This window comes from Bombina bombina, chromosome 2 (genome assembly GCF_027579735.1).
Source record: "Bombina bombina isolate aBomBom1 chromosome 2, aBomBom1.pri, whole genome shotgun sequence".
Lineage (NCBI taxonomy): Eukaryota > Metazoa > Chordata > Amphibia > Anura > Bombinatoridae > Bombina > Bombina bombina.
In genome coordinates this window covers 165547118-165565873 of record NC_069500.1, presented here as the reverse complement: position 1 = coordinate 165565873, position 18756 = coordinate 165547118, and the positions used below count along the sequence as shown (strand labels likewise).

The window sequence follows — 18756 nt, the reverse complement described above, 5'->3', positions numbered from 1 at the left end:
TGTAAAGAGTCTTTTCATATGCAAAAGAAGGGGGAGGGGGGGAGTGTTATTTCCCACTTGCAGTGGGCTCTCCAACTGCCTTTTCAACAGAGCTAAACTGAAAGCTTCTAAGTACGTTTTTAAACCATTTTATACTGGATTTTTATATCAGTATCTGTGCATCTTATTCTTTATAGTAGCGTATATTACATGCAGTTATATGAGAATGAGTGTATACTGTCCCTTTAAGTAATAAATAAGAAATAAAAGGTAAAATCCTTTAAATATGATGAATAATATATATTGTAATGATTTCTATTAAAAGGGATAGTAAACACCAAAAATGTTATTATTTAAAAAAGATAGATAATCCCTTTATTTACCATACCCCAGTTTTGCAGAACCAACACTGTTAGAGATATATAATTTTTACCTCTGTAATTACTTTGTATCTAAGCTTCTGCTTACTGCCTCCTTATCTCAGATCTTTTGACAGACTTGCATTTCAGGCAATTAGTAGTGACTCTTAAATAACTTCACGTGCATGAGGACAGTGTTATCTATATGAAACACATGAACTAACGCCCTCTAGCTGTAAAAAAACATGAATTATGCTTACCTGATAATTTTCTTTTCTTCATATTAATTAAAAATATAAACAAATTACATTAAATCTAGAATAATTATTTCAAAATCTAAATTTGTCCCAGTGCCCCTATATCTTTAAATTTGACCTTTTTTAAAAAAAAAATAAAATAAAAAAAAATAATAAAAAAAAAATTGTACACTATCTGAATGATGAAATAAAAAAATGTGGGCCGGTGAGGTAGCTCAGTTGCCCTGACTACAAAAAAAGCCTGTTTAAAAGATTCAAGGTCACATGTTCAAATCCTGGCAGGGACGACTCAGCCCTTCATCCTTCAGAGGTCGATAAAATGAGTACCATTAAATTGGGTAAAAATAACAACTATTACTATTCAGCTGCCGATTTGGTTAATTCAGAGAGTGAGCGCTGAAAAAGCGCTTTTAGTACCACTGTGAGAAAGGCGCTATATAAATACTAGTTATTATATAGTAGTTATCAAGTCCCTTTATGACAGCTGTCCCCAAACTCATTGTCAATTTTATATGAATTTCACAGCTAAAATCTATTAATAAACTCATAAAACACTTTTCAAATTACTAGTTTTTTTAATGTAACATTGGTTTTGAACATGGGAAAAACACAACGAAATTGCCACTGCCATATTGGATGACATTCGGAAGCAATGTCACAAATCAAATACAAACGCAACCTGCTAAACAAATTCAAGTTAAAAATAAATAATATGCACTTCAACTTTAGCAAAATCAGTAGCACAACAGAAAAAAAACACTATACCAATAATGACCCTGTTCAAATCTGACACACACACATATCTCTATCACCTATAAGAATCCTTACACACTATTAAAAAGAATCAGTCATCATACAAACCCTTCAACCTGTGATGTAATCACTAAACCCCCTGAAAATTGACATTTTGTTTATGAAATCAGGAGATTAAAAAAAAGCACATTAAAAATTCATGTTGTTTTCAGGAAATAAAAATTTCAAGCTTCAGGGTTATTAATTGCAGAAGGGTTTTAAAGGGACATTAAACAGTGTTCCTTTAGTAAAAACAAATGTGATAAAGTAAATATAAAAAGAAACAGATTGTATAAAAAAAAAAAAACCCCAAAAAAAACCCAGCAATCAATTTGTTTTCTTACAAAAAGAGCACTTAGAAATGCTCAGTGTAGCCACTGCCCTCAGGGAGATAAAGGAGCAGACATGTTTTGCATTTTGCCACTTCTGAGCATGAGCAAAACAGACTGTCTTTCTAGCATTATCTAAATACTAAACCAGCTCGTGTTACTCTAGAAGTTTTATGACATCAAGCTTTAAATGCCTTCCTGCTGAGGCTCCAGGCCCCCAGCCCCCTTGTTGGGCTTTAACAGGAAGTAATGGATACTGAACAAATTAAAGGGCCATTATACACTCATTTTTTCTTTGTATAAATGTTTTGTAGATTATCTATTTATAAAGCCCATAAAGTTTTTTTTTTTTTTAATTTATAATTTTGCTTATTTTTAAATAACATTGCTCTGATTTTCAGACTCCTAACCAAGCCCCAAAGTTTTATTTGAATACCGTCAGCTACCTTCTCCAGCTTGCTTCTGTTTGTGTAAAGAGTCTTTTCATATGCAAAAGAAGGGGGAGGGGGGGGAGTGTTATTTCCCACTTGCAGTGGGCTCTCCAACTGCCTTTTCAACAGAGCTAAACTGAAAGCTTCTAAGTACGTTTTTAAACCATTTTATACTGGATTTTTATATCAGTATCTGTGCATCTTATTCTTTATAGTAGCGTATATTACATGCAGTTATATGAGAATGAGTGTATACTGTCCCTTTAAGTAATAAATAAGAAATAAAAGGTAAAATCCTTTAAATATGATGAATAATATATATTGTAATGATTTCTATTAAAAGGGATAGTAAACACCAAAAATGTTATTATTTAAAAAAGATAGATAATCCCTTTATTTACCATACCCCAGTTTTGCAGAACCAACACTGTTAGAGATATATAATTTTTACCTCTGTAATTACTTTGTATCTAAGCTTCTGCTTACTGCCTCCTTATCTCAGATCTTTTGACAGACTTGCATTTCAGGCAATTAGTAGTGACTCTTAAATAACTTCACGTGCATGAGGACAGTGTTATCTATATGAAACACATGAACTAACGCCCTCTAGCTGTAAAAAAACATGAATTATGCTTACCTGATAATTTTCTTTTCTTCAGATGGAAAGAGTCCACAGCTGTATTCATTACTTTTGGGAATTTAGAACCTGGCCACCTGGAGGAGGCAAAGACACCCCAGCCAAAGGCTTAAAATACCTCTCCCACTTCCCTCATCCCCCAGTCATTCGTCCGAGGAACAAGGAACAGTAGAAGAAATATCAGGGTGAAAATGTGCCAGAAGAATAAATATAATAGACGCCCCACATAAAAAACATGGGTGGGGAGCTGTGGACTCTTTCCATCTGAAGAAAAGAAAATTATCAGGTAAGCATAATTTAATTTTTTTTCTTCATAAATGGAAAGAGTCCACAGCTGCATTCAATACTTTTGGGAAAACAATACCCAAGCTATAGAGGACAGTGAATGCAAAACGGGTGGGTACAAGAGGCGGCCCATTCTGAGGGCACCAGGCCTGCAAAAACCGAGAAAACTTTGAAAAAAGAAAAAGCCCCAAGGACATTGAACCGCAGATAGTGCATAAGCCTTTCTAGAGACTGCAAAAATATACTTGACTGAGCCAACATGCCTCCAGGAGACACAGTCGCCCAGCAGTCGATCCCCAACCACAAACCCCTTACTAGAGAAAGGGGACCAACTACCGAAACCTCACAAAAAGGAGAAGACATGGGAAGACCCCTAAAGAGGGTACAACAAGTTCCAAATAAAATAAGAAACCCTGAAAACCAAACCAAGCTGACAGAGACCCGAAGCAGTCTTGAGAAACAAGGCAGGCAACATCCAGATCGGGAATCTGAAACCAAGGAGAAAACTGCTCCTAAAAACATTGCAACTGCACCTCAAAAGGACAAACGAAGACAGAGTCCTCAAGTTACAAGATAACTCAGAATATCAAAATATTCATAGATCAAATACGTGCAGCAACACCAGATAAGCGAACACCTGAGTCAACACCACACGCCCCAGTCATACCAGGATGACTCTGAAAACAGAATACTTGCAGGCAAGTAAGAGTAGCTGAAAAGATATCAAACCCTAATCGTCAGACTGCAAAAACATCCACTAAACAGTGGGCACATCACAGGATATCCAAAAGCCGCCAGTCCTTCTCAACATCTTAAACATGTAGTATCACAGAACCTCAAAGAGACTCACAGAACCTCAATGACCCGAGGACATACAAGAGGTCTCAGATCCTGTTCTACACCGAACCAGCCCAGGCAACAGTCAGGTCTGAAAAACAGGGGAACAGAAAGGACCCCAATCACCAACCCCCAGGGAAGGACGTAATGGGGAGAACTTGGCCACCCCAACCAAACTCGGAAGTCCAAAGAGTTCTTTCAAATGGGTCCTCCCAAAGAGGACCCCATAGGAGATGAACATAGCAAAATGCAGTTGATCCCTATGAAGACCCAGCATAACGGACAGTCTCAACATGGAGATTGCAATCTCCACAGACGAAACAGAACATACAGGATAAAAACACCTGTTCCAACCACCTGCACACAGGACAGGACAACCCTTCAGAGAGAGGAAAAAAAAAACTCTTCTAAGAAGGACAAACAACCACCCCCCGCCCAAGGGAAAGGCCCATATAAGAACAGCGCACATGCTCACCAGACATGAGCCCAAATCGTTCATAGGACCAGGCAAGCCATAAGGAGCGTAACCGAAAGCACCAAGGAACCTGGCCAAGCTGCTAGCAGAATCAATTGGCCAGACCATAGGCCATAATCTATGGTCCCTGAAAAATTGGATTGCCCCGAACCAGCCACAGGATCATAAGTCTCCGGACATTCAGAAAGATCCAAAATAAAAACTAAAGGTCCGATACAAATCCCAAAACAAATGCTGGCGCTGTGGTCATGTTAGTGGTATGGCCCACATGTGGTGGTGGTGCACTGCCATTCAAAAGCTATGGAGATCTGTCATTTCTGAAATAGAAGACATACTTGAAACACAATTCCCACTAGATCCCTTGCTTTGGTTGTTAAACAAGCCCCCCAAGTTAAAACATAAACCCTCCCTCAAACTACTTTTCATAATGTCAAATAGCATAACATTTTTGATAGCCAAAAACTGGAGATCAAAAGAACCACCTACTATAGAAATGTGGGTACAAAGAGTATCTGAACTAATCCATCTTGAAGAACTGTATTATTTAAAAACGGACAGAATGGAGGTGTACTCCGAAATCTTATCATTATGGGAAACATACCTCAAAGATAGCTAGACGGGTCCTGTATTTACTTTCAGTCCTGTGAAGAACCGGACTTACCTGTGGGATGGAATCTCCCTTTAGTCAAACAGTAATATAAATAAATGAAAGGAATGAACTCTTGTGCATAACCTCCTTTATAAGTTTTGTCGAGAATCAAATTATAAGGTTAAGTGTGCGTTGTCCCAGTCCAGTTCAATGTTAAGTTAATTAAAACTGAATTAGCTTCATATCTAACATGCTGTGCTTTACTTTATATGTATCAACACGGAGCTGCGTCTCCACACCCTGTAACTCTACCTTTATTATCTTTTCAATAAAGCTGATTAAAAAAAAACAAAAAAAAACTAAAGGTCCGAGCCCCAGAATTGTTTAAAACAAACAACACCCCAGGGAACACCACTACCCCATCTGGAGAAGCAGACCTCACAGGGGAATAACCGGACTACCCCGGAGAACAGGACAAGACTCACTCGTAGATCCCAACCCAAAAGGAAGAGAACACCCCTTGCGGAAGTCCAATACTCCAAAAAGGAGCCAGGGCACGACAGTGACGCGCCAAGACTCTAAAGATCAAGGGTGAACATCGAGGACAAGTCACCCGAAGAGTGAGTAGAACAAAGGCTAGTCTCCATTAGTGTTAATTTTGACGGAAAATTTCAATTTAGTCTTAGTTTTAGTCTTTTGATTAAAATGCCATTTTAGTTTTAGTCGTATTTTAGTCATCTGAATTGTTTTAGTTTTAGTCTAGTTTTAGTCGACTAAATCTCCAGTAGATTTTAGTCGACTAAAATCTAATGTGTTTAGTTAAAGTGTAATGCATTACTTAAGCATTTCTCTATAATTTCAAAACTCATTATATACTCCTTGAGTAAACATCTAATAACCTGTTATTATTTATGGTATTAAGGTTTAAACATGCAATACAGACACAGATTTAGCCGTTGTGATATAAAACGTCTTTATTAAACTAAAAATGAAATAAAACCAAGTTTCATAAACAAACAGAAGTGCAATTTTAAAATATAAAAAAACAGACAGTAAACTGTATTGGCTGTAATGCCATTTCACATATTACCCAATATAAAAACTTTAACAGTTCTCTGTTAATAATTAAAACAAGTATCAAGTAACTTAACACAACAAAAAGTTTGTGCAGCTAGCACAGGCACAACATAACTTAAACCCATACTCGTTGGTTATTCTTATTTCTATAGGAAGAACAAATTGATTGTTCACAGATTGGAAACATTTTCGGCAACCGAATTAACACTGCACTAGAACTTCCAAAATCATTATATACTCCTGGAGTAAAGGTTTATTAACCTGTTTTTATTTATGGTATTGGTTCAAACATGCAATACAGATTTAACTGCTGTGGTATATAAGAAGATAGCCTTGCTTTTTTATTTTACAAAAAAGCAGTACTTAGATATGGGTTGATTATAACACCTTGCATAAAGAGTTAATTTTGACAGCATATTTTGATTTCGTTTTAGTCAGTCTTTTGACTAAAATGTCATTTTGATTTAGTTTTAGTCATAGTCTGTTGACTAAAATGCCATTTTAGTTTTAGTCATGATAATTTCTTTAGTTTTATTGTCCTTTTAGTCTAGTTTTAGTCAACTAAATTAACACTGGTCTCCATATTGCCTCAGAGTACGTAACTAGAAGCCCACGCCCAAGAAAAAAGAATGCAGAGCATCCCTACCTTGGGAGAAAAAAAAACCCTAAGCGAAGTTTGAGGAAGGAGACAACACAGCCCAACGTCCCTGATAGGGAAAACGACAAACTCTCTAGAGTAGGAAAAGCCACACAGCCCTCCTTACAGAGAGTATAATCAACAGATGATTATTTCTCCAACCACAAGAATACCTTGCTACCCCCATAAGGCCACCAAACAGCGGAGAACGGACAAAGTCCAGAAAGCTGACCCGAAGGAAGACCCTTAAAAAGGAGCCCCTAACAAAGCAAGACCGCCAGAAAACAGCGGCAAGGAGGCCCTGAGTCCTCCAAGCTTCCAACCCACACGTGGAAGGAAACACTCAAAATACAGACAAAAAAACGGAACAGAGTGTGTCATAGTGGAACTTCACCGAGTTCCAGTCGACCAGCTAGAGAGGCTAACAAAGACTGAACCAATCCTTCATGTCTCGCAGACCCTCAGGTCCTCTCAAAATTCTTAGCTGAACTTGTTACAAACAAGGACTAACACCAATAATAATGTGAAACACTTGGTGCCCCAAGCGGACCAGCAAGGCAGAACAGGCGCCACTTGTCTGAAATATGCCACAAGAACAGAAGGATCCGAACCCAATAAGGACCAGCCTGAAACTAAGGGCCGATACTGTCAAGGACACAGATAGTCACCCCCAGAGATGGGGGATAAACAGCAGACAAACATAAGACTAACATGTCCTCACACCAAACAACTTGCATAGAAGTAAACTGAGCGATCAAAATAAATCGAGAGCATCGATTCCAGAAAATATTCCAGATGAAAAGCAAAAATATGAGCCCGGGGGGCATGTCTAACCACCGACCATGATGGCTGCCTTTTCTGAAACGGCTGAACACTGAAGCAAATAGATCTGCTGTTTATTGCTTCTTTAAGCACTATTCCAAGTTTACTTTTATGGTATTAGTGAAGGCAAATACTCGAGCAACTTATTTTGACACCAAGTATTCATATCATCAGCCTGGCAGACCACTAACGAGGAGATACGCAGCAGAGGCCTCCTAACAGCCTGAATCTTCTCCCACCCCTCCATATTCCTGAAGTGTGAGGCAACGCAGCTATATATGCTGAACTGAATAACATTCCTAGAAGACTGGAATATACCGACTAGACTCCACTATGGATGACCAATTAAGCTGCAGTATTATTGTGCTATTAAGTGCCTGTTTCTCTTACGTGGAGGAGGAAATCTCAAAAGTCCTGCGCACATTTGGGACAGAGATCATTGCCGTAAAAGAGACTGATCTAACGAAAGCCTACTGTTTGAGACATAAACAAGTCTTATTGTACCATCTATAATTGAGCCAGCTTCTTCTGTGGAATCTGAGGAAACACTCACTAGCCAAGAGTTGGTTACTATAACCCGGCATGACCCGTTATCACACCAGGGCCCTGTTAGTCACGGGATATATTGGAGGGTAGTGCCGAATGAGATATGCTTATTACCGCAGGATGCCTCTCCAGGTGAATACAGTGGCCAAGAGTCAAATATCGCTTGTAAAGCTTGTCGGCCTATTGAGCACCATAAGGCAGAGGAACCCTGGACCCTGCTCCCCCTGACAAGTGAAGAGGCACTGATACCCGTGGCGGGGCGGCCGCTCGCGGCGGGGAAGGTGGATTGTTTGCAACAGTGTTCTAGTCCGGACATGATGCTGCGTTCACAGAACGCAGTGACACAGCAGAACCAGAGCTGGAAGTCAGGGGGAATTAAGGAGACTGTGTTGACTGTGTTTCGGGGCAGCATCTTGCCAAACGGGGTTGCTTTTAGAGGGCTATGTCACGCTACATCTCTCCTCTGTCCTAGCTCAGGGATATTTTGTGGCCTCAGTGCTTACGATACTGTTGGGATCGGCTGAACTACTCACTAAGAGACAGATGCTGCAGAGCTTTGGTGTCGCATCACATCAATCTGTGGCTTCGATGTTTGTTTCAGACCCTTTAACAAATAACTTTACAACAAGTTGGTGAACTTCCCCTTTAGGACAATGCCGATGATAATTTTCAGTCCCCTGTCTGCTATGCCCCCTCTGCATATATGTATTTTGGCCTATATATGTATGTCAGTTTTCTGCTTGTTGTTTCTTGGGACACTTTGTGAAACGTCAAATTTGTATATTTCATATATGTTATATTTTATTTGAGCTAGAGCCCACAAAGTACTCAGGGTGAGTGTTTACATTGTTTAAATAGGCTGAGTCTATATATCTTTATATTTGATGGAACAGTTTAAGAGTCTTGCACTAAAAGAGCCTTGATCAGTTATTTAAGTACATATATTTCTAATATGATGAGACTGCAGGGCTTGCCAATTATATATCAGCGGTTACACTCATCATTAAGTGTAATATGTCCTTTCTTATATCTTAGTTAGAGTTAAATTATAGCCTGGTATTGGTCCCATTTTCCTACAAGTCCCAATACTATAATTATCTGCGCTTAATTGCGACAGTTATATATATCCCCCTCCTCATCACATATAGGTACTTCATGACACGAGGGTTTGATAATAGCCCTATATAGTATCAGTGTAAACCTATATATACGTATCTAATTTGCTAGTATAAACCACATAGGTAGCTTTGTAATATTTTAATTACTCTTGTTATATTGAATATATGCCCCACACCAAGCCCCCACATTGCTTAGATTCATAAAGGTCCAAAAGGGGTCTTATATATTTTACCGTCTGTTACTTACTCCTACCAGTGCTCAGGGGTCCAAGAGTGGCCTAACTAGTCCTAAACAGAAGGTTTACTTATAAAAAGAAAATGAGGTTTCTGGTATTAGTGTTTGTCATATTTCTGATTGCTATAAATCTAGTTTTATTTGTACTAGACTATACTTATGGTACGTATATGTAATACCATTTTCTAGTTCTCTTTGTAAGAACCATTTTTTTTTTTTTTTTTGTGTTTGCTATGTACATTATATCTGAAGTTAATATATATTTTTAAGCTTAGTTCTATAAAGGCCCAAAAGTGGTCTTATATCTTCTACCTTCTGTTACTTCATCTTATAAGGGATCAGGGGTCCAAGAGTGGCCAAACTAGTCCTAAACAGGAGGTTTGCTTACAAAAAGAAAATGAGGTTTCTGATATTTGTGAATGTTATATTTCTGACTGCTATTCATCTAGTTTTATTTGTACTAGACTTTAACTATGGTACGTGTATATTATATCATCTCTTAGTTCACAATTGTACTAGACTATAAGTAAGGAACACTGTATTCAGTCTTACCAACTCCAGTATGTTTTTTTTTTTTTTGTTTGTTTCTTTTTACTTGTATGTTTACGAACCTCAATAAAAAACTTTAAAAAAAATAAAAATATGAGCCCACCAAAAAAAAAAAAAAAAAACATCCTAACTGGATTAAAATAAAAGATAAGGCAACCCGTAGGTTATCCCCCAAGAAGAACAGACACACCCGCAGACCGGGATCCTGTTCTTCCAGCTCAGAACTGGAAAGGATATTCAATAAACAAGGATATAAGAAGATTACTTCATCCTGCTATACCTAAGCCTGCAAGCCTTTCGAAGGTGAAGACTGCGCATCCCCATATTCTATAAGGATGGGATCCTCCAACAACGCCAAAATGTGCCTCAGTAGGACACGAAGGCGCACCAGTCTATAACGGAAGACACAGAGCCATTATTATGGACATGTGAAAATGTGCCATCAGCTCTGGAGGGAACAAGTCATCTTCCAGAGAAGGATAAGTAAAATGTGGGTTACCTGCATGCGTAGTAAGAGTTGGTGGTAGGGAATTCGCCACTCGGGGAACCTGACCCCCAGAGGGAGACGGCTCAGCGGCCCCTTGATTCCCTGATCCCGAGGAAATGCTGTAAACCGGCATTCGTAACATAACTGCAGGGCATGAATCACCCAGGCCAATTCGTATTCAACAGAAACAGAATCTGACGCAGAGACATCCGTCTCCACAATATCAGAATCCTTCATAACAGGGATACTGAATACAAAAAAAAAAAAAAAAAGGACTGCATATGAAAATGTAAACGGCACCTGACACCCACAATGGCTAGGGCACTCACCACCTCCTATGAACCAGACACCGGTGGACAAGAATTCTTCCGTCGCCACACGGTCAGGAATGCGGAAATGGAGAGCCAAAAACGTGACCACGCCCGGTCAACAGGTACACCATGCAGTCCAGAAAAAGCTTGCTCAACCGTAAAGGCCGCGTCACTTCCAAAGGCCGTTATGTTCCACAAGCCATGAGCCTAAGTAACACTACACATACGCAGGTCGAATCACATAACAAACATGATTAAAAAAAACCTGTTCAATAACTCCCCTCAGGAGATATTAACCCTTGATACCAAGATACAAAAGGATCCTCACTGAGACCCTGATTATAGTTAATCCCGCAAGGTGAGAGCCTCTCGGGAAAACATTTGTAATACCATACAATCATAACAAAAGTAAAATGAAACGATCTTACCAGAATCTACGCCATGGAACAGGAAAACGCCCCTTCAAGTGTGACAAATAGTAGCCTTGCCTCTGCCATGGACTTGAGAGAAGCAGGCAGCGAAACTCGTCAACGCTGACTGCTTGTGGAGCTGTTAATATGAGTCGGGATGGGTTCGCAGAAAGACTCTCCCTGCATCTCCGGACTCTAACTTTCGTCCATGCTTCCACTGAGAGGCTGACAGGATTACTTAAAACTCCAGTCCCATGCCAAAGAGTACCACCCTCCATAAGAGACTATCGAAACTTCTGACACTTCTCTGCCAACCTCCTGGGACGAAAGACAAAGAATGACTGGGGTATAAGGGAAGTGGGAGAGGTATTTAAGCCTTTGGCTGGAGTGTCTTTGCCTCCTCCTGGTAGCCAGGTTATGAATTCCCAAAAGTAATGAATGCAGCTGTGGACTCTTTCTATTTATGAAAAAAAACTGTCAAATGCAGAGGTGGCCTTTAAGGGCTTAGAAATTAGCATATGAGCCTACCTAGGTTTAGCGTTCAACTAAGAATAATAAGAGAACAAAGCAAATTTGATGATAAATATAAATTAGAAAGTGGTTTAAAATTGCAAGCCCTATCTGAATCATGAAAGTTTAATTTGGACTTTACTATCCCTTTAAGTATAACCCACTGCTTAGTGTTTTTTTATTACAAAAATGAAAAAAACTGTGTAACATCCTTTTAAGATTGTAATCACTGGACAAACACACTGACGATACTAGCCAAGGTCCAGAAAAAGCTATCTACTGAAAATAAACCTAAGATAGAGAAACTTAAAAGTGTTTAACCGAAGCTAAAGGGGACATTGCCACTCCTGAGCAAGATATGGGCAGTGACTCAATCAGAAGCAATTTCAGCATGTTAAGAACAATCATTAGCATTGTCATGCTTAGGCAGAGCATCCGGTGCATGGGTTTATCTATGTGCTTTTTTACCCCTATAAAGCTTAAAGGGACAGCCAAGTCAAAATGTATCTTTCATGATTGAGATAGAGCATGCGATTTTAAACAACTTTCCAATTTAATGTTATCATCAAAGTTGCTTTGTTCCCTTGGTATTCTTTGTTGAAAGCTAAACCTAGATAGACTTGCTTGCTAATTTATAAGCCATTGAAAATAGCCTCTTATCTCAGGGCATTTTGACAGTTTTTTACAGTTAGACACCACTAGTTCATGTGTGCCATATAGATAACATTGTGCTCACTCCTGTGGAGTTATTTATAAATCAGCACTTATTGGCTAAAAAGCATATCAGTCAAAAGAACTGAGATAAGGAGGCAGTCTGGAAGTAATCAGTGAGGTAAAAAGTGTATTGATATAACAGTGTTGGCTGTGCAAAACTAGGGAATAGGGTAATAAATGGATTATCTATCTTTTTAAAAAATAACAATTTCAAGTAGACTGTCCAATTAAATGAAACATCTATTAAAAACAGAATTTTATTACAGCAGATTAACCCTTTGACTAGGTTTTACAAGGCACAGTGTAATAGTATGTGTACACTTTATAAAAGTCCTTGCTAAGAATAATTTGGCAAACGTGCAATAGTTTACGTGATCATCTAAAAGAAACAGGAAGCAAGTGTGCTCTACATGTCTCCAAAAAAACTACACATAAATAAAATTGTACTTTTCCATTTTAGATTTAGATTTTTTCTTTTAGATTACTGCATTTTAGAGAGCTTCTAATAGCCACTGTTCCACTGTAATAACGAAAGAGAAAAGAAAGTACTGAACATGCATTCTACTTACATTATCTGTGTCACTATTAAGAGGCTTGGACTCTGTTGAACTGTGGTTAAAAAATAAAATAGAAAATGGTAAACAAGCAAGCTTTAGAACATTATAAGTTTTACTTTACCTATAATAAGTTGTTTCTATTTAACTGGTTTTATATGAGCACAAACTGTAAAGGTTTCAGAAGATACCACCAATGTCTATAAGTAGCTATGTAAAGATGTTAAGAATAGAATGGGGTAAAATATAATATATGCAACACCAAATGAAGGAGAAATAATTTTTCTTTGCTATTTGGTCTCACCTCTCTACAGCAGGAACCGAACTCAACCGAGGATCATCCTTCAAAAGATCATGGCTGCTTTTACTTTTTCCTTTTAAAGTCTGTAATGCAAGAGAATACATTTGGAGGTTCTTTTTAATAAATAAAAAAATATGCACAGCTTATCAAAAGCATAAATCAACAAAACATGTTTTCCACAAAACTAGAAATAAACACCAAAAACACCAGAATTACTATATCTTAGCTCTTATTCCTGAATTCCAATTGATGGAATGGACAGGAAAGACCATTTCCTCACCTTTTAACTTCAAATGTTACTCTTTACAAGCTCTAGTGAATATCTACTAAGCCCTACTAATGAATCTAGTAATTAGTTTCCACAGATAACTTCAGTGTCCCTGGCTATTACTCTCCAGTGAAATTGGAAAATATAAAAGAAAATAGAATATTTTGAATTGAAACTCTAGTTAAACAAGCTTTGAGCCACGCTAGAAAAATAACTCCTTTTGGTTGATATGCTTCTGAGATTTACTGGACAATTCACTAAGGTATGGCAGCTTTAGCTGAAGAAAGTTATTGACAAAGCCTATAAGAGATGATGAACAGCCCTAGCAAATTTGTCTTCCTAATGAGCTTTGTCTTTTCCTGACAACATTCAGTCTGTAAACAAGCTTCCTACTTTCTTTGTTACCAAGACAAAATGTGGTTCTCAACTCCACTGTTAAAATACTTAAAAACTTCTTCCAGTGTACTTGTAGCCCTAAATCCATTTTAGCAAATGTAACTGCCATTAAAAAGACTGTGTAAGGAACCATAAAGAGACTGTGTAGCAAGCTGAAGTTGTTGATTCCTTCCAGGCCTGAAGCTAGGACAACTGGTACTGGAATGTGTGGTTGTAATAAAGACCACAGATTTCATGTACATGACTAAGAGCCTAGTGCAGGCTTGAAACGTAGTAACATTGGGACCCAGAATGAGAAAATAAAGGTCTTTTAATGAACCTGGTATCTGGAGTTTTTTTAAATTTGTGGATGCTGCAGAGACTTGGCAAGTCTGTTACTCCGTGCTCCACTAAAGAAGACACAGGTGTGCTGTTTCCATTATTTGAAATTTATTGTAATAAAGACCACTCAGCAAGCAGGCTCCACAATTTCTGATACTGAAAATTTAGATGAGAAATCAAATCCATTATTAAATACTGGAAGCAATTATAGCGGATCTATTACTGTTTTAGAAGAGACTAGCATTCTAGACTAGCATTCTAGACTAGAAGAATGTGAATTAGAATCCATAACTTCCCCGCAAGCCTCAGGTTTCCTAATTTGCAAATCAACAAAAGGATTAACAGGCTGATTATTACAAAATAGTTCTAATACACAGAGACCTCAATTTTGCAAAGTGCACAAACAGCTCGATCAGGTCTAGGCTCGGGCTAAAAATTAACACATAGAACTCTGCCTCTGCCTCAACAGTAAGTAAAGAAAATAGAACTAAAAAATGAAGCTTGCCATAAAAATTTAGAAGCTCTGGAATTTTGGGCATCAGGGGTTTGTTTCAGTGAATCTGGATAAACACACAGAAAAAAAGCCATTTGAGTTTCTGTTTTGCCAGAAGAGGTGCATTAGATCCAAGAAGACTTATGGGGCATGGGATTCGGCTCAGTGGATGGAAGCCATAAGAAGTTCAACAAATGCAACACATGAATGGCCAGCGCAACTCCAATGAAGTTAGCGTAAACCAATACATACCTAACCTAAGCACTTATCAGAAATAACTGGTGCGCATTAGTCACAGAGAACCAAGATATGAGATTAATTCATAGCTTAATTGCACAATAAATTCAAAAGGAAGATTAAGCAGGTTTACTTTCTATTTTTACTAGACTTATTGTATTCAGCATCAGCAGGTCATATGATACTAGGATGCTGTGGCTGATCCATATCTCCCCAAAATTAATGCCATACACAGTCTGCAGAAAAAAAAATCTCATTGTTCTATACTTTTTTGGAGAGTAAAGAAAATAGAGTTGGAGAAATGTAAGAACCAATGACATCAATGTGCAAAGTGGAAGCTTGTGATGTATACATGCATGTAGAATAGTCCCAAATAATAATGTCCCAAATAATGGCGCCAGTTGGGGGGAAAAGGAACCACAGCTCTGCCTCTTCACTGCATATCAGCATGGATAATTGTAAAGTCCAGTACAGTTGTATGTAAATAACAAAAAGTGAAAACGTGTACATAGGTTGTTTCTGTGTTGGGGCAACCTTAGATCTGTCCATAATGGATATGAGGGGCAGGTTCAAATGGTCTCAAATTTAATGCAAACTAAACTTGAAAACTGGTCGGGTGGAGCTTTACCATGCACCAAGTGGAGTGGATTATTCAGTTATCAATGTAAGCTAGAATTAGCCAAGATGAACAAGTTGAAAGGTTTGCAGGTTCATTTCACATAACCTCTCCCTCTCCCAGCGATATTAGTGACCTTAGACAATTGTTTAGTAATGTAGAATGGGTTCTGAAACCAAAAATAAAACCGTACCTCACTGACTTTATTAACTTCTTCCTCCTCCTCTTCAGCTTCTTCTCCAAATGAAAGTAAATTAAAGTTCCTGTTGAAAAGAATATTGAAACATACTTATCACTCAATAAACATTATGCAAAACTTATATCATATCTAAACTAATATTCCAAGGGACTACACTCATGAAAATAGAAAGAACATAAAAACAGGCTTATCAACACAATGGGCCCCATTTAATAGGCTGTGGAGGGGACTTTGTGATTGCAATTAATCATTTAGGAGCAGGGGCTGTAAATCACCCCGGTCAGATCAGCCTGGGGTCATTTTTATCCACCACTTTTAAATGATGAAGAGGTTAGGGCTTCTTAACTTGTGGTTGCACTGAAAGGGCTCTGAAGCTGCTCCTGTAGCTTCATAAATGGAGCCCAATGTACAGTGTCAAGTTAGAGTTAATTAAAGAAAAAATAACACTCTTCCAGAAAATACACCACCAGCAAGATACAATTTAGGAATAAAAACAAGCCCACAATATCTTTACAAGCGTTTTAGGTAAGCATAAACAGAATATTAATCAAATATAATTTAGATAAACTCAATGTCATTGATGATTACAAAATTCTAAGATGCTCAATTAAAAAAGAACCAGTAATTCTAACGGTTTACGGTTATAATATAGATGGTGACATCATCAACTTTTGGTTTCACTAATTATCTGCCCTTTGGAGGTTTGCTTTTCCAACTTGTATGTCCTCCTTCTAATAGGAGTTTATTAAGCTATGGATTAGGACCCTACTCCTTCAATCAGGCTCCCTGGTACACATAGTGAATGTTGACATAAAGCTATAAATTGATGTTATTATTTGCAAGGTGGATATACAGTATGTTACCCACATGGTTATGTTATCACTATGTATACATTGAACTCCTCCTCCTGTTTATTAATTATCCTGTACTTGATGGAACAATGTATTCATTTTATAAGTATAAAATATGTGACCAGAAGTCCCCCTTCCCCCCTTCTCTTCCTCACCCATTTTTTCCACTACTGTTTAACCCCCTTTCACTTACTTCTTAATGGATTGACACATCTGAGCCTCGGTTTTAAAGGACACTGAACCCATTTGTGATTCAGATAGAGCATGAAATGTTAAGTATTTTCTAATTTACTCCTATTATTCAATTTTCTTAAGTCTCTTGGTATCTTTATTTAAAATGCAAGAATGTAAGTTTAGATGCCAGCTCATTTTTGGTGAACAACCTGTGTTGTTCTTGCTGATTGGTGGATAAATTTATCCACCAATAAAAATGTGCTGTCCAGAGTCTGAACCAAAAAGAAAAACTTAGATGCCTTCTTTTTCAAATAAAGATAGCAAGAGAACAAAGAAAAATTGATAATAGGAGTAAATTAGAAAGTTGCTTAAAATTGCATGCTTTATCTGAATAAAAAAATTTGGGTTCAGTGTCCCTTTAAATGATAATTCATTTTGTAGAGGTTTAAAGTATTAAGTGTCAGCATATATTGTGGGTGTTTAAATGTGCTTTAAATGGGGTATCCACTTTAGTCATAATGAATTAGTGAATGTTATGTCTAATCTCACAGTTTAATGCAATTAAGTTTTAAATGAAATGGCTATTTAAGGACACGTATATCCGCCAATATGCATGTCTATGAGTAAAGCAGAGGGCTGCCGAAACGCTAAGACAGAACATGCTTATGTTGTGTCTTTAACTTGGATACTGATTTATGTTTTTACTCTCCAATAAACCTGTTTTTGAATATCCCTTATAGACAAGCCAATCTTTTTGTGCTTTTATATTTCAGGGGTACATTTATTTTTGATGGAAACAAGGTAACTAAGACAGATGACATGCAGATGATATTGCTGCATAAAAGAAGCTATTAAGGTATATTTGATCCAAGTAGTGCAGCCCTCTCTCTTTGTTGTTTCTCTCTTGTCTGATACTGAATTTAAAATCATTATAAGCCCCCTTGGCCTGTAAGCCCATGATGAAAACTTCAAGGAGAAACTCAATTGCATCAGTAATAGAGCAAGTAGAAGTTTCTCAGGAAACCTACTATTCAAATATCAAGGGGGTGTTGTACTGGTCTACATGTCAACTGCATTGCCCAAAAGGATATCCATAGGTTCTCTCTCAAACACTGACGATTACTTCCACACGTTCAAGAAGCATTTAGCATGTCAGCTGTAACTATATTCCAATCCTGCTGAAGCCTTGCATTTAAATCAAAACTATACCGTAAAGTGATTAGGCTTTCTAATATTGCCAAATCTCAAATGTTCTTGACTATAACTACATCCTTGGTATTAATACATTTATTACCATTTGGTAGTATTTTGGTCAATACACGAGGTCAACTTGTGCTCCTGACACAAATATGGGCTTGCTCTTTCACTTGGACTCTGTTAGATACAGTCAAGTGAACAAGTGACTTATTTTATATTTTTCTTTAAAAGGATAGTAAAACCCAATTGTTTTCTTCCATGATTCAGATAGAGCATGCAATTTTAAGCAACTTTCTAATTTACTCCTCAAGCAATCAAATTTTCTTCATTCTCTAGGTATCTTTGTTTGAAAAAGTAGGAATGTAAGCTTAAGAGCTGGCCCATTTTTTGTTCAGAACCCTGGTCAGTGCTTGCTGATTGGTGGGTACCTTTAGCCACCAATAAGCAAGTGCAACTCAGATTCGGGCTCTTAAAGGGACACTAAACCCCCAAAAAAATGTCATGCTTCAGGTAGAGAATACAATTTTAAACAATATTCCAATTTACTTCAATTATCTAATTTGCTTTATTCTTTATATATCCTTTGTTGAAGAAATAGTAATGCACATGGGTGAGCAAAGGATATCAAGAGAATGAAGGAAATTGGATAATAGAAATAAATGAGAAAATTGTTTAAAATGACATGCTCTTTTTAAATCATGAAAGAAAAAGTGTGGGTTTTAATGACCCTCTAAGCTTGCATTCCTGCTATTCAAATAAAGAT

General features: G+C 37.6%; 1 protein-coding gene across 1 annotated transcript in view; it reads right to left on the bottom strand.

Annotated features, from left to right (window-relative positions):
* CWC27 (CWC27 spliceosome associated cyclophilin) overlaps window positions 1-18756 on the bottom strand; it is a 484083-nt gene that overhangs the window by 422091 nt on the left and 43236 nt on the right. Inside the window, exons 7-9 of the mRNA XM_053701329.1 lie at window positions 15766-15835; window positions 13245-13324; window positions 12956-12995 (exon numbers count right to left, since the gene is read on the bottom strand). Of these exons, the coding sequence (XP_053557304.1) occupies window positions 12956-12995; window positions 13245-13324; window positions 15766-15835 (190 nt within the window). The remainder of the gene's footprint in view (window positions 1-12955; window positions 12996-13244; window positions 13325-15765; window positions 15836-18756) is intronic.